At 43.2% G+C, this 19,988-nt stretch overlaps 4 protein-coding genes across 10 annotated transcripts; 2 read left to right on the forward strand and 2 right to left on the reverse strand.

Annotated features, from left to right (window-relative positions):
* The first annotated feature begins 182 nt into the window (after nt 1-182).
* On the forward strand, nt 183-6,875 carry LOC100680542 (serine/arginine-rich splicing factor 2). Of its 3 annotated transcripts, XR_004344441.1 has the most exons (7): nt 183-438; nt 612-839; nt 1,288-1,431; nt 1,516-1,710; nt 1,785-1,904; nt 3,468-3,882; nt 4,417-6,875. XR_004344441.1 is itself a non-coding variant. In XM_031922194.2 (5 exons), exons 2-5 carry the CDS (start codon nt 658-660, stop codon nt 1,789-1,791), a joined length of 528 nt encoding a protein of 175 aa, XP_031778054.1. In that variant the 5' UTR covers nt 183-438; nt 612-657; the 3' UTR covers nt 1,792-6,875. The 3 variants fall into 3 exon arrangements, 1 of the variants encoding a protein (XP_031778054.1); XR_004226521.2 differs by having other exon boundaries at nt 3,468-6,875; XM_031922194.2 differs by having other exon boundaries at nt 1,785-6,875.
* LOC100119017 (lysophospholipid acyltransferase 7) lies at nt 4,592-9,415 on the reverse strand. 3 transcript variants are annotated; one of them, XM_016989753.3, is made up of 6 exons: nt 9,211-9,415; nt 8,604-8,854; nt 7,792-8,218; nt 7,492-7,700; nt 7,102-7,423; nt 4,592-6,771 (listed from the first exon to the last, which is right to left on the reverse strand). In XM_016989753.3, exons 2-6 carry the CDS (start codon nt 8,813-8,815, stop codon nt 6,583-6,585), a joined length of 1,359 nt encoding a protein of 452 aa, XP_016845242.1. In that variant the 5' UTR covers nt 8,816-8,854; nt 9,211-9,415; the 3' UTR covers nt 4,592-6,582. The 3 variants fall into 3 exon arrangements, with proteins under 3 accessions (XP_016845242.1, XP_008202594.1, XP_016845240.1); XM_008204372.4 differs by having other exon boundaries at nt 9,073-9,415; XM_016989751.3 differs by having other exon boundaries at nt 9,266-9,406.
* A 790-nt stretch (nt 9,416-10,205) lies between these two features.
* LOC100119052 (E3 ubiquitin-protein ligase SIAH1) lies at nt 10,206-14,597 on the reverse strand. Of its 2 annotated transcripts, none has more exons than XM_031922191.2 (5): nt 13,518-14,597; nt 12,824-13,200; nt 12,491-12,730; nt 12,227-12,419; nt 10,206-12,152 (listed from the first exon to the last, which is right to left on the reverse strand). In XM_031922191.2, exons 2-5 carry the CDS (start codon nt 13,047-13,049, stop codon nt 11,975-11,977), a joined length of 837 nt encoding a protein of 278 aa, XP_031778051.1. In that variant the 5' UTR covers nt 13,050-13,200; nt 13,518-14,597; the 3' UTR covers nt 10,206-11,974. The 2 variants fall into 2 exon arrangements, with proteins under 2 accessions (XP_031778051.1, XP_031778053.1); XM_031922193.2 differs by having other exon boundaries at nt 10,216-12,152; nt 13,450-14,265.
* Nucleotides 14,598-14,734: 137 nt separating this feature from the next.
* On the forward strand, nt 14,735-18,305 carry LOC100119084 (dnaJ homolog subfamily C member 2). Of its 2 annotated transcripts, XM_016985503.2 has the most exons (9): nt 14,735-14,956; nt 15,018-15,284; nt 15,524-15,811; nt 15,899-16,283; nt 16,372-16,735; nt 16,815-17,045; nt 17,169-17,514; nt 17,584-17,765; nt 17,841-18,305. In XM_016985503.2, exons 2-9 carry the CDS (start codon nt 15,263-15,265, stop codon nt 17,889-17,891), a joined length of 1,869 nt encoding a protein of 622 aa, XP_016840992.1. In that variant the 5' UTR covers nt 14,735-14,956; nt 15,018-15,262; the 3' UTR covers nt 17,892-18,305. The 2 variants fall into 2 exon arrangements, with proteins under 2 accessions (XP_016840992.1, XP_001602926.2); XM_001602876.5 differs by lacking the exon at nt 15,018-15,284 and having other exon boundaries at nt 14,736-14,956.
* The last annotated feature ends 1,683 nt before the right edge of the window (nt 18,306-19,988 follow it).

The raw sequence follows: 19,988 nt of genomic DNA on the forward strand, positions 1-19,988 counted from the left end.
GAATACTTATAAACTTACGTATATGTAAGCTCAAAGTGAAATACAGCCTCGAATATATGTATGCAATACAAACAGTATATGCAGCATATATATATATATATATAATATACATAATTCAAATTTGCCGCGTCCAGAACAGTCGCTCAACGAGCAACGTAGTCATTTCCGTCGACTACCGCAGTTCCGCTGCGTCATCGCGGCGTCCAACGGCATTTCGTTTCGGCGCCATCTTGCTTCCCTCGACCCCGGACTTGCCAGAGTGACGGAGAGAGGGGCGACGGTTCGTACTTCGTACGCACACGCACAAGCCACATACAGCCAGGGCACAGGCCACAGGGTCGACCATCGTTGATCGCGCACCGCTCGAATTCATTACTCCCGTGGCAAGCCAGAGGATAAGGACGCCTCAGTCGAGGCTACCGCACCGACTTTGACAAGGTAAGCGAAATCACTTTTCCGAAATAAGCCACTGCGCGTTCATTTCTTGGTAAGTGCAACAACGGAGTTTGTTCGAGAGACGCGGCCGACCTTACGCTTGGCGGCAACGATCGCGCGTACTTAGTTGCGGCGGCAACGTGTGCTTCAACCAAGCTGTGCGTCTGTTTTTTCAGTATATACTACATATTGACTTGCGAGAAAGAGAACACAACAGCCGAAATGAGTTACGGCAGGCCGCCACCTCGCATCGACGGGATGGTCTCCCTCAAGGTGGACAATCTTACCTACCGCACGACCCCGGAAGACCTCAGGCGTGTGTTCGAGCGCTGCGGAGAGGTTGGCGACATCTACATACCTAGGGACAGATTCACCAGGGAAAGCCGTGGATTCGCCTTCGTGAGGTGAGTTATTTCATTTGTTTGCATCTTATTTAACTCTTGAAGCGTTTCTTGCTCCAAAATTTTTTGGAGCCAGGAAGTCTTGTTGGTCTCTTTTCTAAGCATACTCGCTTGGCTCACCTTTCGAGTTGCTTGCACTTTTGCCGATGCTCGATGCTTCTTACTCTCTGCATTACAGCTTGTTTGGATAATATTTAGCTGGCTGACTGTTATGTTGGTTAGTTAGACTTGGAGATTGTTTGATCAATAAATATCTCCCTGTATTGATATTTGAACATGAGCATTCAAGCATGCTTCGATTTTGTTTACTTTATCTATCAACTGTTTCAATCTTCAATCTTCAAGGAACATGTCTTGACGACTTTTACACTTTAACATAAAAGCATCAATAAATTAGTCAGATAGTATGGACTTTATCGTATGAAAACTAACTCAAATTCAACACTGGTAGATTCTATGATAAGCGTGATGCAGAGGATGCACTTGATGCCATGGATGGCCGTATGGTCGATGGAAGGGAACTGCGTGTTCAGATGGCACGCTATGGCAGACCAACTTCACCCCACCGCAGTCGTGGCAGCAGACGCTACAGGAGGTAAGTTGATGTCAAATTCATTCAAGTAAATTCGCATAACATTATCCCGATGAAATAATAATTAACAACAAAATGTTCTCGCAGCCGTAGTCGAGATCGCAGACGCTCCAGGACGAGGTCACGCTCACGATCACGCAGCAGGTCACGCAGTCGTGATCGGGACCGCAGGCGCAGTTACAGTCGTTCACGCTCACGCTCTGACAGCAAGAGCTCACGCGGTAAATCACGCAGCCGCAGCAAGTCCGCCGATAGGACAAAGGACGCACGATCCAAGTCCAGGTAAGATTCTCTTTCTTATATTTGTTTTTCATTTCATTCGTATGAATAAACGAAATCTTTTGTCTTTTTTGCAGAGATTGAAACCAAAACCAAATTCCTTCTCTTAATGGCAGTTCATACTCGGTGGATGTCTCTATACTCACTGTACAACCACATCAGAACCCTGAGTGTACTGACTTGAATTATGAAAAAAGGTATTCTATTTCTCTCCTGTCACACTGATTATCTTGTTCCAATCTTCTAAGTTACGTTTTCTTTCCACGGCGTTACCAAATGCGCGCTTGGTACTTTGAGCCTTAGTTTCCTCTTTCTATTATTATTACTATAGTTTTTTTTTTGTTTTGTTCTAATCCAGTAGTTTATCAATTGTCAATCATTTGACTATCCACTACTGCTCACGTGGTCGCGCGAAAAAAAAAACAAAAATGTATAGCTGATACTAGCAACACTCTTGACACGCTAATGTGCAGAATTTTAGACAATTTTATGCCTGCTACTCTTTCATTATTGTCAATATAAATTAAAATAAAACTGTCAATTTGAGTAATAGAGCAAGCATAGCCATTCAATTTTTATCTAATCGCGCTATCGGAAATATTCATACCTAAGACTTGACAAGAAATTCTTCATCAATTTTTTCGCTCGTGTGAAATATTTTTCTTTCAAATATATCTCTCATTAAAACTTTTGTAATTATTACACATATTTCAAATCAATTCAAAAGACGTACATTTTATGTCAAGCCTTTCTCACTTTGACATTGAATAATTTTAGCAAAAGCATAGATGATAGTAAATAACCTTTTGCTTCTCAACTACCAGCTGAAATAATAGAATTGCAAAAAAGAACTCCAAATAAATGTAAAAAATAGAGATTTTTTTCTTTTTATTAAATGAAAATTGTTCTTTCTAAACCCGATCATATTCTTTCAATTTTTAAACAGTTAGATAATTTCATTCTATGCTTAGTGATCTTAGATGTAAGTTATGCGTTCTTTTGTAATTTGACAACACAACATATATACCCACACAAACAGACTTATTTATGTAAGTTTGTCATTCATTTATAATAAAGTATAATGAGGTACAAATAAAAGTTCAATAGACATTTTTGATTTAGTTGTGTAACGAGATGAATACTGAGATTTGATTGTAACTTGCGATTTGATTTTTTACATAAAAGAAATATAATGGCACTGTTGATACGCATTCTAGTCTAAAAAGAAAGCAAAGTATTTGAAGGAGACAGAGTTTCATGGACCATGGCAAATTTTTCCAAATTTCAAACAATTAATGAATGCACATTGGATTGGCATCATCTTATTCTTGACTCCGTTCCTTTGAATACCAAGAGAAAGCAATAACAACGTAAAGAAAAATCGTGCATGCTTTTTGCTGCAATATACATGATTTATCATTTATGTATAAGTATATATATATATTTTTTTTTTTACGAACGATTGCTCAGACAAAGCTGTTTATTTCGATTGTTGCTTATACTCCTTTGTTCAGGAACAATTTTGTCTGGCGCTTTATTACATACTCAATTCCTTTCTTCCTCTTTCCCATTCTAACAACTCCCTCGCCTAATAAAACATACACACATATATATGCTAATATTGATATTGATAAACATATATATAATAATAATGATGATGATAATAATAATGATAATAATAATACACGGACAATAGAACGTGTACAAGATGTTTAAAAGATCAGGCTAATCTAAGCTTCTGTATTTCTGTGGTGCCACAGGCGGCTGTAAGGCGGCGGAGAGTGGCGCGCGGCGAGAGAGAGAGCGAGTCGAGATAAGCAGTACAGTAAGCCGTTGCGGGGTCGAGCAGGCAGGCAGGCAGGCAGGCAGGCAGGCAGTCTAGTTGCGGTGTCTCTCTGGCGTTGCTGACTCTCGTGTAGCAGAGAAAGATCGAGAGAAAGAGAGAAAGAGACTGACAAAGAGACAGATGCAGTAGGCAGGCCGCGGGGGTCGCGCGAGAGTTGCGAGAGAGAGAGAGAGAGAAAGAGAGAAAGAGAGCACGCGTCGCACGAGAAAGAGCAAAAAGCAGAATTTATAGAGCGAGTAGCAGGGAGAGGGGGGTGAGCCGATGCTGCTGCCGTTATGCTGCCGCCTACATGCTGATCACACGACGGATGCAGCTCCGCCGGCGTACTGGCATGTATCTAGTGATAATAACAGAAAAGCACGCTGGTTTTCGGTCATCTCTTCTTGGCTCTCTATACTGAACACAATTATTGCATTTCAATTTCCCGCCCGTATGGAGTTGCCGTACCAGCGTGCTTGAAACTTTCAAATACTCGTGATTCATTCACATTTCGCCTTTTCTTGCTAAATCTAGCACGTTTTTGATTCTGTTTTTGTTTAAGCCTCGTGAGAAAATATTATTTTTTTGCCGGGCTTATGAAAAAATGAGTGAATCTTAAAATGTGCAGCGAGGAACGACGATATTCAAACAGATGCTCAAATTGATTTTGTGCTTTCTCACTTTTGATACTTATTTTAATGATAGTATTAACTAGTCTTCAGCATTCATTTTGAGTGTCTGCCAGTATCACTGTTTGACTGATGAACAGATTACTTTTTATTCAATTAACTTGCAAATTCTCCATCGTTTCGTCAAACAGTGAAGCAGCAATTAAATCTTCCTCATAAGCATACACATACACATATCAATGACCATTTTTTCAGATAGTTCTGGTACGTATTGAAAATTTCCGCACATAACAGTCCCACCCGCAGTTCATTCTTAGTTGTAGTGTGTATTCTATGAAGTATCAATTTTTGGTCTGAATAAACAAAGGTTCATCTGGAGGAAGAAGAGCAGAGTTATTTTGTCAAGCTTCAACAGTACTTTATTTTTTTCTTTTATACATTTGGTACAAGTTATCCGATTCCGATAAAGTTCGTTCGCGTGTGACAAGCAAAGTCAATGGACCGAGAGATACACACGCGCGCGCGCGCGCGCGCACACACACTCGTGCAGTGTCGGGAGCATGGATTCTCACTGTAATCGCTCGCGCGTCATCGGCTGGCCACTCTCGGCGTGAAAGGGAGAAAGAAAAAAAAGGCAGAAACTTACAAAATCGCGTCGTCAGCTCCTCGTGGTCGCTCGCGCTCCCAATGAAAGTGCTAACCGCGCGCATTTTGCTTACATTCCCCCCCCCCCTCACGTGTATATTACAGCAGCTGTACACGGCTCAATAAGTATGTGCGCATGTGCCGATGAAGAAAATGGGAGCAAGAGAAGTGGTTCCGAAAAAGCTCATCCCTAAAACTACGCTTTCGTTTTCACGTGCACGAGTGAAAGGTGCTTTTACATATATACTGAAGCTAGCTTATCCTTCTATTGCCCTGCTCTATTGCTAATTTGTCTCCGGTATCATACCGGTTCTATCAAAATATGGAAAACAATAGACGTTGGTAAGATTGAAAGATCTAACAAACAGTCATTCTTGCAGCTTAATTTATTGCGTGACTTGAAAGAGCCAAACCATACGAGTTTAATCAATGGCACGAGAAGTATATTTTTGCACGCGGCTGCGCGGAAAATGAAAGTTAACTAAAATAAAACTAAAGAACGGTCTTTTATGTATTTTATTATTTTGCTTATTTGGTGTTTCGGGATCGAGAGAACGTTTTATTGATTGGACACGTTCCGACGATGCTAGAATCGCGAGTACTCGCTTATTTATCATAGCTTTTTTCATTCACTTTATACAGAGTTCTATTCTGTTTTTTTTTTCTTTTTGCACTGTCCACTCTGTTTTTTCTTCGATACGAAGAGTTTATTGGAAGCAGTTTTCTCGAATGTAATTTACAATGCGCTTCGTGAAACGATTCGAGCAATTCTTCGTTTCAAACCCGCCGTCGTCGCAGTATTGTTATTGTTTGTACAGTATATATTCTCTTGTATTGACATCGCTTCGCTTAACCGTATACAGGTACTCAAATTTACACGACCAGAAGCAGTAAGCGTGGATTTAGAGCTTTGAAACAAGAAAAAAGATAAGAGAGTAAGAGGCCGCTTTGATTTTGCCGAGTGTGTAAATTCAATATAAACCCGTGTATAAATGGAATAGAAATGGAAACGAGTACAAATGTAGGTATTTGTGCAATATAAAATTATATCTTAAAGATATAAAAATCGAAAATGTTGAAAACATCAGCTCATTTGTAATTGATTGTGGTCTTTCAAACTTCTTATCGACTGATTGTTGCCTGCGATCGAGTAACGAGCCGCGCAAACGTATGTCTCTTTGAGCAATAGAGCATGCGATTGTAAATGCTGGTCAAATGCCAAATCCACGCGTACGTTATGGTTGTATAGACTTAACGTTGTCGCGAATACGCCTCGAACCGTGCCACAAGCGCGAGCGCATTTGTTTTCTTTTTCTAACAGCCTTCTCTGGAAAATGTATTACGACACAACCCGTTTTGTTAATCTCCCCCTACTTAGTGTATACATGCGCGCGTATTATTTACAAAGTCATCGCGGAGAGGGAGAGAAAAAAAGGAGAAGAAAGTAACGATATATCTACGAAGGCGAAACGCAACGCCCTATCCCTTATGTCGTAGCAGTCTAAATCCCGAGGTCGAATAAAAAGTAGAAACTATAGTAAAATTAAAATGTGCAGTAACGAATGCAGCCCCGTAAGAAAGTAAAAGTCGCGCGGGCGGTAACTAAGCCACCGAACGGTATAGGTGAAGATCCTTCCTATCTAGACAGTAGAGAAGGAAACGCGAAGACTCGGACCGTCGCGTGCGTCGCGGCTAAGTTGATTGAAAGAATTATAGGTGGCGAGCTGGGCGTATACCGAAAGGAGCAGCGATACGCGTGGCGAGAGAGAAAATTGATTAGAGAGCGAACGAGCGGACGAGACGTCCTATCACATAGAGCCCGAGCACGAGCAGATGGCCGGCGAAGTAGATACTCCGGTAGAAGGTCAACGTCTCGTCCAGCTGGAGCAGCTGGAAGGACAGTCCAAGGTAGGACATGCACGAGATCCTGGTGAACCACAGCAGGCAGTGCAGCGCCGTTTTCTTCTGCAACATCGAAATAAGCAGATTAATTGTTACCCGTTTTCGCGCGATTTTCTGTGTAATGAATTCTCTCACTGATGAATAAACGACGAAGTTGGTGGAAGAAATGATTGTTGATTGTTTTAAGCGAACCCTGCCACGCTCGTATACGCGATCCGGTCTTTTCGTCCGGCTCTTCTTCTTGAGCCAGCACAGCGTAAGCCAATAACGGAGTAGAATATAATAAGCGACGGAGGGATCGATCTAACCTCTTTTCGCACGCGTGCGCGCGCGCGCGAAGAGCTCGAGTAAGGTATAGGGGATGGAGCGGAGATTTTGCGAAAGAGAACTGACCAAACTGGCTTCGGCGCTCTCCTTGTAGAATCTCGCGTAGATGTCCTCCATGGGCAGGAAGAAGGTGATCTGGCAGATGCAGAGGTAGTAGCCGGGCGCGTAGCCGTGCCAGAGGGCCGAGAGCGCGAGGGTGGCCGCGGTCCTGAGGCCCCGGTGGGGGAAGCGCTTGTACACGCATACGGCCATCCAGTACTGCACGCAGGTGTTCCACTTCTTCATGGCGTCGCGCACCAGGATGCACTTCTCCACCTCCCACACGTTCATGTTGTGCACCGTCTCGAAGTCCAGCTCCTCCGGTTTGAGCGAGCGCGGCTCGTTGGATCTGCAAGAAGACGCACGGGGGAAGACGAATCGATCGAGCTGCGGTGGAGGAGAGCTGCGCCAACTCACAGCGCTATCGCGGACTTGTAGTCCTTGGGGCCGAGGCCGGAGACCGGCTCCGAGCAGCTCGGGTAGGCGCCGAGACCGGCCATCTGGCAGACGCACTCGGACATGACCATGCCGATGTACATGCGCATTCGGAAGGTGACGAAGGTCGGATAGATGTACCAGAATCTGTAGAGGAGCGAGCGCTTCGCGAACTCGTCCGTGAGCGCGTACTGAAAGGGTAAATCGATCGGGCAGTTATAATTGTGTATATACGGTTGTCGTAAGCTGGTCGCTCGGAAGCAGGGGGGGGGGGGAACCTACCTTAGCGGGGAACAAGTGGTTGGAGAGGAGGAAGCAGAGGGTGAAGCCGCTGATCTGGAGGAGCTTCCGCCGGGTCTGAGCCCAGTGATCGGCCTTGGCGGCGAACGGTCGGTGCAGCGAGTCCCAGTAGGTCCGGTAGCGGTAGTACGGCCCGGTGAGGACGCCGATGTAGCTGAAGGCGTAGTGGAAGACGTCGAGCAGGCCGATGCGGGCGAGGGCGGCGGAGCTCGCGCCCTGGGGATCGTCCTCGGGCCGAGTGGCCGCCGCCGAGTTGATCTCGAAGGCCAGCCCGGCCAGCTTGAGCGTCAGCATCATCTGCACGAGGTTCGCGTGGCCCGGCGGCGTCGGCAGCCCGAACCACTCGGACAGCCGGAAGACGAAGAGCAGGTAGAAGAACGCCCAGAAGAAGCTGGCCAGGTGGCAGATTCTGCAATTTTCCAATATCACGCGATAACCTGCTGCGCTCTTATTTTCAGAGCTCGCTTGCGTTAGCCGAAAAATACGCCCGGCTTTTCGATCATTCGGATCATAACGTATATCCACGTTGTAGGTATATGTCATTCTGCAGCAGGGCCGAAACAATCGCTCAACTTATTGCGCGCGGCTGTTGCTATATCAGTTAGGCGGGCACGCGTTCGTTAGAGCGAGGCTTTTCTCCGATATAACGAGACTGCAGCCCGCGCATTATGCTTATGTAAGAGACGACCGCATTGCAAATATCGCCCGGTCATCTATACTTATGCGGAGCATGGAAAAGCGAGCTCGTTGGAGAGGGCAAATCTTCGCACGTGTCTATATAGGTGTATACTGACTTGGGCGAGAGCCTGGTCACGAGGAGGGCGGTGACGAGCGTCGAGATGAGCGGGTGGGCTATGTGCGGCCCGGAGACGAGCGTCGCCAGGCTCAGGCCCAGGGCCGTGCCCAGCCACTGCCGCTTGCTCGTCGACTCGACGCCTCGGTACACCTGGCCGAAGCCGATGCACAGCAGCAGCAAGCCCACGTAGATGACGTCGTCCAGCAGCATCTCGGCCGCTTATCGGCTTCCCCGACTGTCGACTGATTCCTGCAAAAAGAAACAGGCTCACGCGTTGCCGCTTATCGCCGTTTATCGCCGCTGTGCAGCCGCGAGTGCAGCAATTTCCTCCCTTTCGCGCGGGCTCCGACGCCGCTGAGAGCTGGAAAGCACGTAACCAGCCATTCTGGCGCATCAGCTTATCTTACGCAGCTATACACGCAGCACACGGCACACTGCGCGCGCTCTAGCTACGTACTTATACATACGTGCTTTGTCAATGAATTACGCTGACCGCCTCGGGGGCTATTCATCGCACGGAGCTCCGATTATTCTGCTGATGTCTCGAGAAAACTCGAGCAGCTAGCAGTCGCAGAAAAAAACTGCATCAGCAGCTATGTACATACTTTGTCGCCTCTAGCTCTGCGCACTGGAAACCGCGGCGGCCATGGATAGTCCTACCTGACTCTTGCGGAAGCGGCTCGTCGGCGGCCACTAAGATCCCGCGGCACTCGGAGGCGGAGGAACAGCTGACGAGAGGCCCGCTGCGGCAGCTCGCGGCCAGTCCATTCGCGCGGGCTTTCGCACTGCGACTGATGGACTCTAGACATATAGAGATTAGACTATATAGAGTCTAGGTCACTGGGATTGGACAGATTGGACTAGGTGGGGCGCGACATGCCACTACTACAGACTACTGCTACTGCTATACTAGCTGCGCGAGCGCGCTAGCTGCTGTCGTCGTCGTCGTCGTCGTCGTCTGCTATTATGCGCCGCGTGTTCTGCAATTTCCTCATATTCTTTACCGCTGCGCCGACGATTTTTCTCCTCGTGCTTTCTGCGACGCAAAACTTGACGTTTACTTATAAGTAGCATCTTTGATTTATTTACTGCTAGAGGAAAGGTCGATCCCGAGACAAAAGTGAGTAAGAACAAACAACCGAACGATGCGCATGCACCAGTCAGATCACGCACTCTGAGGCAAGTGTTCACCACAGAGGGAATTCGAAATGGAAAAATGAGCAAGCGATTCAATAAAAAAGAAAAATTTTATTCTATATTCCTTATTAAGATAAATGAAAATTTATACTTTATCTTACAAGTGTAATATATGTATGTACATAATTTAATGAGCAGAGCGTTGTTGTGACGTTTACATGCACCGCTTACATTACAGAATAATCAAACTGAAAATTCGCTTTCGTCTTTCATTCTCTGTACTCGCGTACGTAACATACGTTTATACGTTGATCTTCGTTGAGTCGAAAAATTTCATTGTGAAACTTGTAAAATTATTATTTATTTACACGCGGTATGTGCTTTTTGTGTGTTCTCGATTACTATACTTAGTCGGTCATGCTTGACTTGCTGATTCTTATGTGTAATTTTCATTTTTATTGACTTTTTACTTCTCTTATAGCGACGAGTTCAAAAATTGCAATTTACGTTTCATTTGATAGCCTATACGTAATTTTGTTTATTTTTTTTTCCAGTAAATTATTACTGCTATGATCGAAAACTTTCCAAGTGCAGACATGCAAACGTTTTCCCCATTATTTTTCTAAAGTTCTAAGTCTTTATCACATAGCAGGTAAGATCTACGTTTATTGAAATTGTCATGTTTGTTATTACACAATTTTGTGACTCATTAATTTCGAAAGCTTTGTTTTATTTGTTCGAAAAGTACACTCATCTTTAGTCTGTTATAAAAATCACACAAGTTGTCTGAAGTTTGGATTAGAGTGGATTTATACAATATTAAAACATTGTATGAACGGATAATCTTGAGAAGCTCAGGGAACTTGATTCTTCCTTGTTATATAATATAAAATAGTCAGAGACGCGCTCTTGATTTTAACTGCATCCTGCGCAGCCAAAAGCAAATATATGTATAGACCGTTTCAGAGAAACTTCGAAAATGAACTTTTATTTGCGAAACGCGACTCACATCAAGGCTCTTTGATGTGACGGTTCAACGATCTCTTTATAATTAATGTCACCATTCTTCAATTATAATAATAATAATAATCATAGTATATTATAATTATCTTATCAAACTTTCATTTACATAGCTAGATTAGTTTTTATGGTAGTACAATTTACAATTCAGTCTGAACCATCCTACGAATAAATTTGACGTACGTATACAAGAAAGGCGACGGGTCGTCCCCGCCGCAATCTCTCCTGAGTGCAAATTGTCAAGAATAAACAAAAATCCATACTTTAGATTGATATCGAAAATAAATATCTTAAAAACACACTTACTTATAACAACCGGATGGTTCGAAAAAAACAAAGACGTTCTTCACGTTTAGAACAATTTTCAGACAGAATTCGAACGACCGGGTATGATAGAATGCTACACTAAAATAACGTGGAGAACCGTTTGTATCTGTTAGGTCCATGAACTACTTTTAAAATTTCAAGCATTCAGTACAGATTATTCTCGTCTCTTTGCAATAATAGAAAAGGCTAAAGCTTTGAGTTTTTTTTAAGACAGCTTAATTGTCCATTAACATGCTTCGAGGTGACGTGAAATACCAATGCTTTTCAGTCTTCACCTATTATTTAACTGCGATTGATTTTTTCCACAAATGAAATAATCAGTAAATTATCGATGAATTGATAATTTTATCGAAAGTTTCATCAATATATAAATCAGCATAATATTCACCAGTATTTCGTGTTCCCACAAGCGTTATAAAACTAATACACCATTGTGCAAACCGCGTCGTTTAATTCGTAAGAAACTCCTTGCATCGATTCGGTAAAAATTGAAACTCGGAGAGGCAGTTACTTCCAATAAACGGTACAGACGTGAGAAAGAAATAATTCGCAAAGCGAAAGATATATGCGCGCGCGCGTGTGTGTGTGTGTGTGTGTGTGTGTGTATACTATATATGTATACTTATTTGTTTTCCTTTTTAGAACGTTAGTATCACAAACACTCAATCCTTCGCATTAGTCTCCTGATTAAAGTCTCAGTGTGTGTATAAGCATAATACTCTCGAGTCTGTATACCCTTGTTGTGCACACTATTTTATTGAATTTTCATGCCATCTTTGTTCCTTGATTTGACATTATCTGCATGCGAATTCACACCGAGTGCCGCTTGTCGGCAGCGTCGGTGACGCGACAGGTTCAGAAGCCGGACGGGGGGACGGCTTTGCCTCATGCCATCGAGATAGTCACGTTGATGCCGAGGTTGCCATTGTCCGCAAACAGCTGGGCGATCGAGGTGTCGAATACGAGGCAATCCGAATTGAGGATGGCCGACGAGACGCCCTCGTGGATGGATCGTGGCATCGCCTCCCACGTGAGCCGTCGTCGGTGGCCGTTTAACTCCAATCTATTGAGAAATACTGGTTTGAAAAAGGCTCGAGACAAATTTAATACAAATTTAATGACAGAGTAAACTGGTACCTGTAAGCAAAATTTTCTGCCTGCTTTCTTGAACCAATCAACTGGACTATAGCAAAGAACTGCTGGTGGCCATCGTACTTTTCTTGTTTTTCAAGTACAAGCATAAAGTGATGATTAAAACAGGACTGCATCATTACCCAGTCTACAGCCCCAGGTAGGTTGATATCAGTCGCTAGGAAAACAATGTCTTCACCTGCAAGGAAAAGATTCTGTAAAACATTATATCTACTGCTGAATACAGACGGTTGATCTAGATATTCATACCTTGAAGGGTGGTTATACTTTTATGACTCATTACCAAATGATTCATCACCATTTCTAGAGCTCCCTGCCACTTGCAAGAGGCACCTGGGCAGGGACAACTATATGGACGGAATTCACAGGTATCCTCGTGATCAGGTTTTTCTGTATGCACCAATGTTGCTGCACAACCACTAGTAGAGTACTTGCAGGGAAACATGACATTGCTAGCCACTTTTTCCATTGCAAGATTACGAATATTCCCTACAATACACGTAAAACGATAAATATATGCATTCAAATATAGTCAAAGCTTCTTTTATTCAAAGACGGAGTAAATTATAGTTCATTACTGACCTAGAGGTCCTCGGCACGTAGGGCAACAAGTGAGTTTAGGTCTGCAGGTACTACAAACTAAGTGACCACTCTGACACTGTAGGATGGGTGGCAGAACATAGTCAAAGCACACAGGACACTCAAAGAGACTGGCCAGGTCTGTGGAGCTGCTCAGCGCAGAGACTGAGAAGGTTGAGGTGCTAGCGGCACCACGGCCTCGCTTTGTAGTTAAACTCAGCTGGGACATGGTTTCTTCATTCAATACTCTTCAAATTTGATAGCCTATATCAAACAAGGCAGAGAGGTGGCTACTGGCTGTTTTTGGCTAATATAAAACTCTGATAGCTGCTCCAGGAATCAGGGCAACTGACATTCTTTTCACCGTTCGAAAGAAACATCTGCACAAAGTCAAATCAAATAAATATATCTTATCGTCATCAGGAAAACTCACTTTCGAAGTGTAAATTCTCTGACAAAGGCTTATCTGATAATCTGTGTCATAGAATATAGATCATTTGATTGCATAGAATATAAGTTGCTCAAAACAGAAATAAATAAATGAGATAGCGTTCCCATGCAAATCCTACAATCCAACGCGCTCCGCAGCATATACGCAAAATTGTAGATCCGGTTAGCAGTAAGCATACTTATCAGTAATCTAGTCCTCATCCCCATAAGCTAGGTAGCTGGATTGAAGAAAATGTACAATGCTCACCAAAGCAAATGAGCAGACGTGACAGCTGCAGACAAGGCACTTGTTAGAGGCTGAGAGCTGCAGGACCAGCCGCAACTCAAGAATGTGGAATCCTCTGGGTGACTGTTGCTGCTCTTGAGACTCTTGCTCGTCCTGGGCCAGCTCGCGGCACTAGATTTTTTCTTTGCTGCATACCTATAGGTAGCTACGAAGCAAGCGCGTCCGTTGTTATTGTTGTTGTTGTTGCGAGTCGTAAGGTCGATGCGCTGCTACTGCAGCTCGAGGAGACGTTTACGGGACGACTAGCGCGCTTGGCTTGTAATCTGTAAGTATCTCGCTGCGCGTGACGTCTTTCCCAAGGTGCCTGGACTCTGCAGAGTTGTCGCCGAGATAGCAGCGAAGGAGAAGAACGAAGGTAAAAATACGGCTGCTTTACAGTGAGTAGGCTTGTTGGTATCTAATTATCTAACAACTGGTGGCGAGGATGTGCAAGGTGTGTCTATGGGAGATTGGGAGCCAAGGAACACGACGATTACACCCTGCAGTCGCCATTTCGATTCACACGATCGTCGCTCCTCTCGGTCGCTCGCGCACTTGCACACTTTGGACTGGGGGATATGCAAGTAGGCGATGCACAGATTCACGGAATAGGACAAGGGTTCCCAGTCCCCACCCAGTGAACAAAATGTGCTCTTTGAGCTGTCTGTAAATTGACTTTCGAAAGACGAGACCTGTTTTCGGAGCTGTTGGCGCTGTTGCGTAATTATATATATATATATATACCTTTCATATATTAAAATTATACCTACGCCATCTTTTGGAAGCGCCAATATTCAAAGAGACAAGAATGACATCCCGCATCCGCACTTCCGCAGTTTTTATTGCAATAGTTAACAATCTCTTTTCGAAATGTTACCCTCATTATAGTTTGGAGAACGCACTTTTACCGCTTTCACGACTCTTTAATCTTTATGACCACCCGCGATACAACGTAGACGCGCATGCGGATGTCCCCTTTCCCCGAGCTATACTTGATCATGAGTGTAGTCGAGAAACCTCACGTAGCTCACTATCGGGCCTTTCCGAAAATTCTTCAGACTGCAAAAGCGGTGTTGGTGTGGTAAGTATATCGAAGTTCCAGATAACATATATATAGCGTCGAGAAGTTTAGTTTGCGTTGCGAACTAACCTACTCCGCACCTGCGCAGTGCGCACTGCGCACGACTCCCTCAAAAAGATCCGACTATCCGCATTCCGCGAGTAAGTATCGAGACTCGAGAGTCGAGATCGCGCCGAGCCGAGCCGTGTGTGCTGCGCGTCTGGCTGCCGTAACCCCCGCGTAACCCGTTCGCGACGACGAGCGAGACATATAATCCATCCCGAGCTATCCGCAATAGGAGCGCGTCGGACGCAGGAGATGGCGAAGACGGCCAAATCCGAGGAACAGCTCGTCCGCTCCGGTAAGTCTATATAGTGTCTAATTATGCTCCCTCAATTTCATCCTCGGCTTTACCCTTGAAGACACCTTCGAGGTTATGTTTATATATGTCCTCTCGAGTCGCGATCTGCTGAACGGAGTCCGTTGCTGTCGAAAAGAGTAGAATTTCGTATCGCAGTTCTCGGGAATAGAGATGACACTCGGCGGAAAAGGTTGCGGCTTTACGGGCTTCGGAGTCCGATGTTGAGACGCTGACGGCAAAACACGTGCGCGGCATCTTCTGCTCGACGACCCGCTGAGTTAGCTGGCTGAAGTGGTTATTTTTGAAATGGCTCCGCTTTTACGTTTATGTACGTTTTTGGAGCAACGCAATTTTCTCCTTCTACGAAGATTTTATGTTCGCCAAAATGTCAAAGAGAATTTGTAGCATTTGTGTGACTAACTTACTTATGCTGATCTTTGGGAAAATGTCATTAAAGTTGGACTCTTTAAAGAAAATACCTTAAATCTATGAAGGAAAAAATCGAATAATATGTAAAAGTATTTACAAAGGATTTAAATTTTACTGAGAACTCGTGTGGAATTTTAGCTGGTAAAAGAATGGACAAGCCATCGAATGCCTTACTTGTCTATGTCTCACAAGAAGCATGGTTGAAATCTGTGCTGGAGGGCAAGCACGGCAGAGTAGACACAAGCATAGACTACTGTACCAATAGAGAAGAAGAGGAGGAAGACTTCTCTAATTACAAGTTCGAAGATGACATTCTTTACTTACGCTCTTTGGACCCTAAGGAGTGGAAGGAACAGGATCACTATGCAGTTCTTGGTATAAAGGACCTCAGATATAGAGCCAATGAGGATGTCATTAAAAGAGCATGTAAGTACATATTGCCTGAATGATGATATATTAAAATAAAATTTATTACAAGAATAATAACACTACTTTTTCCTTTGAATCTTGCAGACAAGCACAAAATTCTCAAACACCATCCAGACAAAAGAAAAGCCATGGGTGAGGAAATAAGAGCAGACGATGATTATTTCACGTGTATCACCAAAGCATGGGAAACACTGGGCAACCCAGTGAAACGTCGGAGCTATGACAGCGTTGATCCGTACTTTAACGACAACCTGCCAGAGGAGAAAGAGGTCAAGGAGAACTTTTTCAAGGTCATGGGTACTGCCTTCAAGGAAAATTCCAGATGGTCGGTTAAGCAGCCAGTCCCAAAACTTGGCGATTCTAATACTCCCAGAGACCAAGTTGAGAAATTTTACATGTTTTGGTATGACTTTGAATCATGGCGAGAATACTCATACCAGGATGAAGAAGACAAAGAAAGCGGACAAGAGTAAGCATGATTTTGAATATATTCGCATTTTGCATAAAAAGGAAGAAACAAATAATTAGCACATTTGTTTATGCTCTCTCATTTTCAGTCGGGAGACGCGTAAGTGGATTGAGAAGAAAAACAAGTCCGTGCGTGTAAAGAAGAAGAAAGAGGAGATGACGCGGATACGCACCTTAGTTGATATGGCTTACAATCTAGACCCGCGAATCCGCAAATTCCAGCAGCAGGATAAGGATAAGAAGCAGGCAGTCAAGCGAGCCAAGCAGGAGGCAGCTAGAGCGCGTCAGCTCGAGGAAGAACGGATCGTGAGAGAGGCTGCTGAAAAACAGCGGGCGGAGAAGGAGAAGCGTGAAGCTGAGGAACGAGCAAAGGCGGACGCACTGAAGCAAGAAAGAGAAGCCCAGAAGAAAGCACTCAGACGTGAGCGAAAGAACTTCAGAGATCTCTGCAAGGTGGGGCTTTTATTTTTCTTCTATCACTGATCATTATTAGTTTTCGTGCACATGAAAAATTCCTCTTTCAAAATTTTAGGAAAAAAATTACTTCGCGGAAACGTCGGAGGAAAATATAAGGCATATGGAGAATGTCGAGAAAATGTGCGAATTGTTTAAGTTGGCGCAGCTCGAGGAATCCATCAAGACGATACGATCTGAGGGTAAATCTGCCTTTGTTAGAATAATGAGTGAAGTCGATCAAAAGCTGGAGGCGGAGCGAAGAGCCGCCCTGGGATACGCTGACACTAGAAACACTCCAGATAAACAGGTATAAATTGTGCTTTTTACTAATATACATCTGCAACCTTAACATGTTCGTAATTTTTTTTTAACCAAATGAAAATTCATTTTCGACTGTATTAAAAATATTTAACAAAACTTTGGAAAATAGGTAAAGGCCCACACTGCTCCCTGGTCGGAGAGTGATTTGCAGCTTCTTATCAAAGCGGTGAACTTGTTCCCGGCGGGTACAAACCAACGTTGGGAAGTGGTAGCAAATTTTATCAACCAACACAGCAACTCATCCTCAGGAGCTAAACGTGATGCTAAGGAGGTATTGGCTAAGGCCAAAGATTTGCAGTCGACTGACTTTAGCAAATCCAGCCTCAAGGAGCAAGCTAACAAGAAGGCTTTTGATAACTTTATCGCCGAGAAAAAGCACAAAGACGTCGACGACAGGATGCCCGCAGTTACAGAGAGACTCGACAACCCCGTTACCAATGGCAAGAACACCACAGGTAAGCATCGAAATTGTTTAATATTTCTGCAACGGTAATAAATTTATTCTACCAATTGATATATTTTAGCTGTGAAAGTAAACGAAGAGAAAAAAGAAAAAGAAGCTGCACCAGCGCCTTGGACACCCGCCGAACAAAAGCTGTTGGAACAGGCGTTAAAGACTTATCCGGCTTCTGCGCCTGACAGATGGGACCAGATTTCTGCCTGCCTGCCCTCTAGAACGAAAAAGGAATGCATGAAGCGATACAAGGTACGTTGAAGTTGCAAATTTGGTTAGTTTGTTGATCGGTAATTTATTAAAACTTCTTTCAAATATTCATTGCAGGAACTAGTAGAATTAGTGAAAGCCAAGAAAGCGGCCCAGGTCCTTAAATAATATTGGCTTTTATATCAACTGGAAATTCAATAGCTTTTACGAGCGTCGGTGTTTCGCTGCTGTGTTCATGCTCTAGCCGCGGGAGGACTCCGGCCGAGGTGGACTACGGTAAACAGCGGCCGCAGTCTGGCGTCTTCTTGAAGTTCATGTCAACACTCGACTTAATAAAAATGACGTATTAAATTATATAGGACATTTTCTCATAACTAAGCTCGTAAACCGCGAAAGTGAGATACTCTTAAGACAACTGTACAAGAACAGAATTTTTTGAAAACTGGACGTATTAAGCTTAGTCTTTGTGATTTCCTATTGAACGATCTTGTAATTAATGTAAGATAATAGGCAGGCAGGAGGTAAGAAGGAAGTAAGCTCAGTAAATTGAATGAATTAAATAAAATAAGCAAGTCTGATTGATTCCGTTGTTGATTGTTTTTCAATCTTGACCTCGCGATAGAAAACGACGAAATTCAAGATACCTCAAATCCTTATATTTTAATTTGACACATTTTCGACAACAACATTAACAACAATTTTTGTTAGTTTTTTTCTCAATTTTTTTCTCGCTCGTGCTCTTATTTATTTTTGTTCCTCAACTTTGTTTGTATTTCGCATATAACACACGCACGCGCACACAATCGCAGTCGCTTCTTTTTTCTCTGCTCTCCACACAAAAAGAAAAGTCGGTAAAAGTTCTCTTTATCTCGTCGCTTTTGCGTTGATTTTCTTTCATTCCAAACTTTTTTTTACCATTTCTTTTTCTGCAGCAAAAATGAGATAAGGACTTGACCAGTCAAAGTATTATTATTGTTATGAGTAATAATTATCAATAGTACTATTAATCATTATTAATAATAATATTATTATATTAATATTTACAGACTATAATTGAAAAGTGGTCTGAGTCTTTAATTTTTTTGTTTTTAATAATCGACCGTACACTTATTTAAAGTGTTCGACAATGACTCTTTATGAAAAATATGATCGCTCGCTCAAATTTGCGCTTTCTGTGCCACAGTTATTTATTATACTTATTATTGTTATTAATTATCAATATTATTCTCTTTTGTAAACTCTTGTTTGTTTGTATATTAGCTTGTGCGTCGCAGAGTCTTTCCGACGATTATTCCACGATTAAAAGGCTTTCAAAAATGCTTACATAATACCTATAACTGAATTGATGGTTTACGTTTATACTGAAGCAGTAAGTCAAATGTAGCGGCGCGTAGCAGGTCGTTTACGATCGAGATAGTAAGTAATTGTTAAGGATTTATAAAACACAACGAGCTCTGGCTTTAACACAAGCCAAATCGTGTTGAATTTTAGAATAAAATTATTTGGCACAACGAAACGTGTGAGACAGAATTCACACTTTTGAAGGCCTTTTATTCGCGGCTCGTATCTCTGTGCATTTTAAGGTATTTCAGAGGGGAAAGGAGAGAAGGAGGAGTGTAACAACAGCATGTATATATCATGATATAAGAAAGGAATTCATCATCTTATCTCTTGGTAGTCGCTCGAGAATAGAGTTTTGAAGAGTCGTACAAAAATCATAAAATTACCTATATATTTTTCTTACATAAGGACGATTGAGCGAAGAGTATTCTAACTACACACGTAACTAGAGTACTTGGCTGCAGTTCCCAGCTCTTCAAAACCCCGCGTTACTTATTCACGGGCATCAGTAGCTTTCGAAACTTGCCTTCCTTTTTTGTTTTGTTTTTTTCTTTTTCTTTTTCTTTTTTTCTTTTGTTTCAAGTATACATCTTGACTCGTGGACGATGAGAGTTTGTTCGCTCGAAGAAGCTTTACAAAGGACCAAGTTAGCTTGTTAGGAAGAATGTACAATATCTCGCACCTATAATATATAAAGAATCTTCGTTCGGGCGCTGGAGGAGCCGCCCCGTTTCTCGTAAACTGTCCTCCAAACCTAATTCCGAACAAGTGATACCGAAGTAGGGGAGTATAGGGCTAGCGCAAAACAGTTGGCACTCGTCGTAGTTTGCCATATATCTCCTCGCACACCCGACGAGGATTCTCATCTTCATAGTTTACACCGGCGCGGCGCATACGCTTCGTTTTCTTTTTCTCCAGTTTTCA

This window comes from Nasonia vitripennis, chromosome 1 (genome assembly GCF_009193385.2).
Source record: "Nasonia vitripennis strain AsymCx chromosome 1, Nvit_psr_1.1, whole genome shotgun sequence".
Lineage (NCBI taxonomy): Eukaryota > Metazoa > Arthropoda > Insecta > Hymenoptera > Pteromalidae > Nasonia > Nasonia vitripennis.

Bases quoted from the DNA above. Each gene is read 5' to 3' on its own strand.
- LOC100680542 (XM_031922194.2), top strand. From the start codon at position 658: ATGAGTTACGGCAGGCCGCCACCTCGCATCGACGGGATGGTCTCCCTC. The intron at 840-1,287 runs GTGAGTTATTTC...CAACACTGGTAG, and splicing joins CGTGGATTCGCCTTCGTGAG to ATTCTATGATAAGCGTGATG. The intron at 1,432-1,515 runs GTAAGTTGATGT...ATGTTCTCGCAG, and splicing joins GGCAGCAGACGCTACAGGAG to CCGTAGTCGAGATCGCAGAC.
- LOC100119017 (XM_016989753.3), bottom strand. From the start codon at position 8,815: ATGCTGCTGGACGACGTCATCTACGTGGGCTTGCTGCTGCTGTGCATC. The intron at 8,219-8,603 runs GTCAGTATACAC...GGAAAATTGCAG, and splicing joins GTGACCAGGCTCTCGCCCAA to AATCTGCCACCTGGCCAGCT. The intron at 7,424-7,491 runs GTGAGTTGGCGC...GTCTTCTTGCAG, and splicing joins TACAAGTCCGCGATAGCGCT to ATCCAACGAGCCGCGCTCGC.
- LOC100119052 (XM_031922191.2), bottom strand. From the start codon at position 13,049: ATGTCCCAGCTGAGTTTAACTACAAAGCGAGGCCGTGGTGCCGCTAGC. The intron at 12,420-12,490 runs GTATGAATATCT...TTTTCCTTGCAG, and splicing joins AAGTATAACCACCCTTCAAG to GTGAAGACATTGTTTTCCTA. The intron at 12,153-12,226 runs GTACCAGTTTAC...ATTTCTCAATAG, and splicing joins GCAGAAAATTTTGCTTACAG to ATTGGAGTTAAACGGCCACC.
- LOC100119084 (XM_001602876.5), top strand. From the start codon at position 14,914: ATGGCGAAGACGGCCAAATCCGAGGAACAGCTCGTCCGCTCCG. The intron at 16,736-16,814 runs GTGGGGCTTTTA...TCAAAATTTTAG, and splicing joins ACTTCAGAGATCTCTGCAAG to GAAAAAAATTACTTCGCGGA. The intron at 17,046-17,168 runs GTATAAATTGTG...TTTGGAAAATAG, and splicing joins GAAACACTCCAGATAAACAG to GTAAAGGCCCACACTGCTCC.